A 7,497-nucleotide genomic window follows, 5' to 3' on the forward strand; every position below is an offset into this window, starting at 1 on the left:
CCTGGCGGGGAGGAGCATCCTTCCAGGGAGGAGCACTCCCCATTTCCCAAAAACATTTTGGTGTTTTACCTGGACAGCCTTCGGCTCAAAGCATCAAGCTGTGCTGAAACTCATCCCTAGGACGAGGCAGAGCACCCAAAAATGGTGTCAACGTGCGGCAACATCAGTTCTGCATTTCTCCACCTCCATGGAGGCGCCCACGTTCCATCCCATCCACCTGCACGGATCCCCAGCTGCTGCCCCCAGCACCATCCCACTCATCTGCCCTGGGATGTCCTGCTCGTTCTCCTCCTGCCGTGGCCACCCACTCGAGGGGCAGGCAGATGGATCTAACACGCATTAAACGGCTCAAAATGAGATTTTCCACGCTCTTTCAAAGGGAAACAATCCCTCAGCTCTCACACTTGCGAAGGAGGGGAGCAGCAAAGGTTATTCACGGGGTCTCTATGGACCCCCCGGAAGCGGGAGAGATGCCGGGATCTGACTTTTGTGTCTGGCTCCAGCAGGGGCTTGTAGTGACTGACAGCCTGTGCTCACAGCCCTGGGCATTCCAGCTGGGAAGGGATCCCCTGTGGTACAAACCAGCCCCTTTCCCTCCTCCTTTGCTATTCCCATAAGATGTGGGAATTGGCTGGGCAGCTCTGTGTATTACGGACTTGTGGGGCCACAGGAGAGCCCCACAAAAGTGCTCCCCAAATCCACAGGGTCTTCTTCCTTTCCTGAAGGGACCTGCTTGCCTGGAGAAAGGGAGAGCCCACACCTTGAATTCCAGGAGACAACAGCTCTGCTCACTTTTCTTCTTGTACAGCCAGGCATGTTATTACTCTTCAGTAATAATATAAGTAATAAGTGTCTCAACTCGTGCCCTTCATCTCCCGGGGTATAAAAAACGACAACAAACAACACAACACACCAGCACTGCCTTAAACTTACACAGCAAGCAAAGCCAAAGGGGGAAAACAGCCCAAAAACATTTGATTTTTAAATGCTGGGGGACTGGATCAGCCACGTCCACCGGACCAAGCTATGCATGGCAGACAGTGGGATCCTGATTTATATTTATTTCACTTGGATAAACACAAGTGCCATTGGTCACAGTCCACTTTTGGGACTCCAGTGCCACTGCTATGTCTGCCATCCTCATGCCCCTCGTGGCTTCACAGCCATTCCCAAGGTTTGGGACCTGGAGATTCCTCCTCCCTGCAGGAAGGAATTAGCTGAGAATGGGAGGTTTCCCAGCACCTGAAGGAGTGAGAACCTGGCCATCAATCCCCAGGAGAGAGGGGCTGGAACAGGGGGAGAGAAGACACCGAGGCCCCCAGGGATGCTCCAGCCGGGCAGGCGAGGGAAGTGGCCTGGCACAGCCCGTGGGAAGGTGGGAAGCAGGGCTCACACACAAGGCATTTTTTGCCTCTCAGGCTGTAGGACACTCTGCATTGAGCCTTGCTTTGCTTCCAGGCCTCTTCCCTTTCCCCCCCTGAATTTCTCCACGGAGGAAGCCTGCAGAAACTTACCCCAGGTACACCCCCAACATGACGAGTTTGGTTTAAAGCTCACAGCCTCAACACTCCCCGCTCACACCGCTCAGGGGAAGAGGCCCAGGCTCTTCATAAACCTAACCCAGCTCCATCACACCTGAGAGGGTCTGGGGGAGCCCTCTGGAACTGGGAACAGCCTCCCTAAGAGGGGGAGAAGCCACCCAAGGCAGGAGGGAGCGGAGGAGAGCCGAGCAGGGCCGGGCTGTGGCAGGGAGGGACTCGCAGGAGATTAAAGGCAGAGTGCAGGACACGCTGGAGCAAGCCCCATGCTAAATAATTCCTGCTTCCCTTCCCTTTCCTCCTTTTCCAGCGTGGCTTCACCCAGCCTTTCCCAGCCTGGCTGGTGTTTGATCTCAGGGCTTGCTCTGCCTTTTCCCTCAGCAGAGGTGCTGAGCCCAATAAAAATAAAAAAACAAAAAATAAAAACAAAAAACCGGGGCTTGAGCCCCTTAAAAAAATAAATAAATAAAATATAAAAAAGCAAAAAGGAGAGGGGATGGAAAAAAAAAATAAAAATCCCCTAAAAATCCAAGCTCAGCAAACATGTGGCTGCTACCAGCCCAGCCCAGCAGTTTGGGATGGAGAACGGGCTCTGGAGGAGGAGGAGAAGGAGGAGGAGGAAGAGGAGGAGAAGAAGGAGGAGGCAGCTCTTCCCCTGGCTGAGGAGCAGGTCTGGGGCTGCCAGCCCAGCGCATTCCTGTGCCGTGAGTCAGGCCTCAGAAAAACCAGGAGGCTTCAAAAATAATACTCGGTGCAGCCTTTTGGGATGCTTTGCTTGCCTTCTGGCTCTGCCTGGGCTCTTTGCCCCCCAACAGGAGCAGAACTGCTTTATCTCACAGCCCAGCTGGGACCCTCAGGAGCAGCATCGCTCTCCGTGCAGGGAGCCCAGCGTGAGGCTGCAAGCAAACCCACACTCCAGAACTGCCTGGATGGTGAAAATCCAAGCCAAGCCTGCAGGGCTGCGGGGACAGGGAGGATTTAGGGAGTGTTAGGGAGGGTGCTGCATCCAGCGAGGGGCTCCTGGCTCCCACCGAGAGAGGGTGGGTGTGAAAGCAGCCGTCAGAGCGGCTCTCCCGGCCTTTCCTGCCTCTCACGAGCCAAAGCCCTGCAATTCCCAGCCCCACAATCATACAGGATTTTCTCCAGCCTCGTGTCAGGAGAAACATCACCCAGAAGCTGCTGCTTCACTGCTCCTGGGACACCACAAAGGCTCTGCTTGTTGGAAATGCAGCTCACACGAGACTCCCTGAAGGTCCTGAGCTCTGGCAGAGCCAGGGAGGGATTACCCAACTCAGGATAACTCCCTTCAGCCCCAGGTGAACAGAAGGGAGTCACAGACTGCTTTGGGTTGGAAGGGACCTTACAGCTCATCTCATGCCACAGGCAGGGACACCTTCCACTGGAGCAGGACCCAATCCAACCTGGCCTGGAGCACTTCCAGGAGGAGTAAGGCTCCGTGCCACCAGACAGGGATCCCCTGCACAGAGCCCAGCATCCCAAGGGCCGGGGCTGTGTCAGCTCGGTGCCACCGTGCTCTGACTCACAGGCAGGGGTGGCTTGCACAATACAACTGATTACAGCAAATTGCAGCTCTGCAGATTATGGAAAACCAGAATTGGAGCCAGTGGGCCTTCAAATGCCATGGAGGAGCTGATGGCAGCCCAGGCATCCCTTGCACCCCTGTTAATGCCCCCTTCCCACGGTGACACGCATGGGTGGGATGGCAGGAGGGGGCAGAGGGAATGGGCTGATGATTTATCTCCCCCCACAACCCCCCCTCCTTGCTCCAGAAAATGTTTTCACTGGCATTAGAGTGGCTAGAGCCGGGAAGATATAAATGAATAGGAAAGAGCAGGAACCTGTGGCTTTATGGCACCAACATCTGCCGTAATGAACCCCTCAGACTCCACACAGCCCTCTCTGTCCTCACCTCACAACATTCCTGGCCTGGCACTGCCCAGCAAAGCCCAGCTCAGGGCTCTCCCAAAACCCCACAGGGCTGCCAGGATGATCCTGCTGGCTGCAAACACGTCGGGAGGGAGAAAGCCGTGGGGATGCCACTGCTAGAAATGGAAGGAGAACAGAGCTCCTCACAGCGTCTTGGCTCACTTCACTGACCCAAAATACAGACCTGGCTTCTAGATATTTTTCTATATATAATTCCTGTTCGACTAGGACAGGGCTGGAAAGGGAACCAGCACCAAAGGGACCCACGGGTCCGTACAGGGGTGAAGGACACAGCTGAACCCTCCAAGCTCCTTACAGGGTCAGCTTCTGGTTTCCAAGCAGAGAAAATGCAAGCTGGGTTTCCTCCCTGCCCCCCACAACAACCATTTCCAAGCGGCTCTGCCCTCTCTAAAGTAGTGTTTTTCCATTTCTCTCCTCTTTTTGTTGTTGTTCCAGTGTTTCGCTCTGCTGCTACCACGCACAGAGAGCGCCCGCTTCCAAGAGAGAGAGGAAGGGCTCCACGACAGAGCTGAAGGAGAAGGAGACAAAAACACCCCGTGGCAGCTCCTTCCACACACCCCTGTCCTCCAGCCTGCACTTCCAAAGGGCAGGATTTGACAGGCAACAGGTCTTGGGAGCTTCTTTTCCCCGGCCATCTGCTCACGATGGCAGCAGCAGGCAGGCAGCCTCCTGCCACCCATGCAGCTGGGGGACAGCGGCGCTGCCATCCCCCCTCCATCCCCCTGTCCCGGGGTCTCTTCCTGCAGGAGGCAGGGCAGCAGGGTGGAAGGCTGTTCCTCTGCCAGGATGGCAGCGCCACGCTGTCCATAAACACCTTTGTCAGCCGAGTCCCCACCTCCAGCATCACCCTCCGGATTTCAGCCGCCCTCCTGCAGCCTCCGTGCAGCCCCGCGGGGAAAGACCCTCCAAGCCAGCTCCAAATCCTCCCACCCGGTTGTTTTCCCAGCCAGAGGAGCGCAGCCGGGAGCAGGATGAAGCCTGGAGAGCAGCCCCCCAGGCTCAGGGACACGCTGGGTTCCCCCAGCAGCGCTGCCGGGGATGGATGAGCGGTCCAGACGCTTCCAGGGTTTCAAACCCCCATCCAAAACAAGCCCTCTACCCCCGCGCTGCAAAACCCGACACAAACAACACGTACGTTCTTTGCTATTAAGAGAGAAAATTGTTTTTCTGGGTGATGCCTCTCCCTAAAAACCAGGCAAGGACGGGGAAGGGAGTGGATGATCACCGGGGCTGAGCACCCATCTCGTCTCCCTCCTCTGCAGCGTCACATGCCACCTCTACACAAGGCTCCTGGAGAAACACTAATTACAGCTCTCCAGCTAAAAACTTCATTATACGCACACGTACCTACACCAGCGTGCCTTGAGAGAGCTCCCCAGACTCAAACTGAGCCAGGTGGGTCAGGTTTAACTTGTTTTTTTTCTTCTTCATTCCCTCCCTCCCAGTTTTATTCCAACCCCCTGCATGAACTTGGTGCACGCAAAAACAAGAGGACAGAGCCAGGCACGAACACGGCGATATCCCCCCCTCCAGCTCCCCTCAGCATCCAGGGAAAGCTTGGCCACGGCTAAACCCTAACCCACAGCAGCCTGGCTAATCCAGCCTGGCTAATCCAGCCTGGCTAATCCAGCCTGGCTAATCCAGCCTCCCCAAAGCCCGGCATCCCACGCCGTGCCGAGCTGCCCATCCCCACGGCACCGCTCCCAGCCAAGCAGGACACCAGTTGCCAGCTCTCAAACCTCTCCCTTCCCACCCAGGAGGGAGAGTTTCTCCTGGCTGGAGGACGCTGCTGCAGGAACGTCCAGGCCCCTGGATAAATCAATAGTGCCATTCCTGTTTCCCATTTGCCGAAATACACTGGATCTTTGTGTGGCGGAGGCGGAAAAAAATATTAATCTAATTAGGCTCCCTCCCTAAAATTCCTCGTCACCTTAATTACGCTTCAGAAAAGAAGGCTTGGTTCATTTTCCTAGAAAATCAGCTTGTCAGGAGACGCTTTCAACTCCCTTAACAAGACCGATCTGTGCTTCGCGACGCGTCCCCGAGGGGCTGCGGGGAGCGAGAGATCCCCAATTCCCGCCGGGATGACCTTGCCCAACACGGCTGTGGTCCCTCCCAGCCTCCAAAAACGCCATCAAACTTTACAGGGCTCCCCTCCTGAGCCCTGTGCTCGAGCACATCGCTTTACACCCGGAGAATAAACACGGGCAGCTTTGCTTCGGCCACCGCCGGAGGATGACAAAGGACAAAATGCCGAGGTGCTGAGGATGTCCGCGAGTTGTGGAGGAGTGGGAATACACAGCGGGAAGGCTGAGTTTGACCGCAGGAGTCCTAACGAGAGAGGGCAGCAGGAGAGATGCGCCTCTGGTTCTTGTCTGTGGCAGGGATTACGAACGGAAGGGCTGGATTTAAGCGCATCTCAATCACAAGATTGGGCTGAGCACAGGAAACTTTGAACAGCCGTAGGAAAAGACCACTCGGCTGCCCGGCCATCGATCGCTCAGCTTATAAAAACGCCGGTTTAATAATAATAATTTAAGAGGAAAAAAAAAAAATTAAAAAAAAAAAAAATCCAGGCTGAATAGTTACTTATTTGACTCGCCGGGGAATCACAGCCGGAGCTACTACAAACAGGGCTGGGTTTGTTTTGCTTTTGCCAAGAAAAATAAATATATATATATGTATAAATACAGAGAGAGAGAGAGAGAGAGAAATATAAGGAAGCGGCACGGCCAGGCGAGCAGGGAGCGGCGCTGGCAGCCCGCATGCCCTGGAGCATCCCCCCCGGATCGGGGAGCGCTGCCAGCCCGTATCCCCGCGGAGCATCACCCCTGGAGCGGCGAGCGCTGCCAGCCCGAATCCCCCCGGATCGGGGAGCGCTGCCAGCCCGTATCCCCGCGGAGCATCACCCCTGGAGCGGCGAGCGCTGCCAGCCCGAATCCCCCCGGAGCGGGGAGCGCTGCCAGCCCGTATCTCCCCGGAGCATCCCCCCGGAGCATCCCCCCGGAGCATCCCCCCGGAGCGGCGAGCGCTGCCAGCCCCCACCCACCCAGAACATCATCCCCCCCGGACCGGAGCATCCCCCCGGCGCGGAGGGCGCTGCCAGTCCGCATCCCCCGCGAGCATCATCCTCCCGGGAGCATTCTCCTCCGCCGCCAACCCCTCAACCTTTACATTAAAAAAATAATAAAAAAAAACCAAACTAAAAAAACCCACCAACTCGGCGTCCCGAGGCCGGGCACCTCGCCCGCAGTGAACTTTTTTTGGGGGATGCTGCCCATCCCACAGCCCCCCAAACTTGCGCGCCCCCCCCTTACCTGCGGCGGCCAGCGCCCGGCGGAGCAGCAGCGCGGGGAGGAAGAAGGAGAGGAGGAGGAGGAGGAGGGAGAGGCGGCGGGGCGGCGGCATGGCGGCAGCGGGATCGGCAGCGGCACCGGGAGCGGAGCGCTGCCCGCCCGCCTCGCCACACTGCCGGGCTGCCCGGCGCCGGGCGGGGCGGGCCGGGGCGGGCCCGGGGCGGGCTCTGCCAGGAGCCGAGCCCGGCCTCAGCCGCGCCCCGCCCGCCCCAGCGCGGGATGCGCCGGTCCAGCGCGGCCGGGAGCGGGCGCGCATCCCGCGGGATGCGGATCCGGCGGGAGGGATGCCCGCTCTGCAGCGGGGAGCGGCGGGCAGCAGGGGGAGCAGCGCCACGCCGTAGGAGCCGGGCCACCCCCCACCTCCCTCCCTCCCTCCCTCCCTCCCTCCCCGAAAATTCTTTAAGGCGTCCTGCTGCATCGGGGGACGGGGTTGCGTTGGAAGGGACGGCGGGATTATCTCCTTCCCTAGGCAGCGACACCTTCCACCGGATCGGGATGCTCCAAGCCCCGTCCAACCCGGCCTTGGACACTTCCAGGGATGGGGCAGCCACAGCTGCTCTGTGCCTCAGAGGGCTCACCACCCTCACGGGGAGCAATTTCTTCGTAATATCCCCATCTACCGCTGCCCTGTTTCA

General features: G+C 57.8%; 1 protein-coding gene across 2 annotated transcripts in view; it reads right to left on the minus strand.

Annotated features, from left to right (window-relative positions):
• UNC5B (unc-5 netrin receptor B) overlaps positions 1-7,002 on the minus strand; it is a 52,936-nt gene extending 45,934 nt beyond the window's left edge. The window contains exon 1 of one of the 2 annotated variants that reach the window (XM_086899367.1): positions 6,824-7,002. In XM_086899367.1, coding sequence (XP_086755493.1) covers positions 6,824-6,914 — 91 coding nt within the window. In that variant the 5' untranslated portion in view covers positions 6,915-7,002. The remainder of the gene's footprint in view (positions 1-6,823) is intronic. The other variant, XM_086899368.1, reaches the window with a different exon arrangement.
• Between the last annotated feature and the right edge of the window lie 495 nt (positions 7,003-7,497).

Source organism: Cyanistes caeruleus, chromosome 8, assembly GCF_971803275.1.
Source record: "Cyanistes caeruleus chromosome 8, bCyaCae1.hap1.1, whole genome shotgun sequence".
Taxonomy (NCBI): domain Eukaryota; kingdom Metazoa; phylum Chordata; class Aves; order Passeriformes; family Paridae; genus Cyanistes; species Cyanistes caeruleus.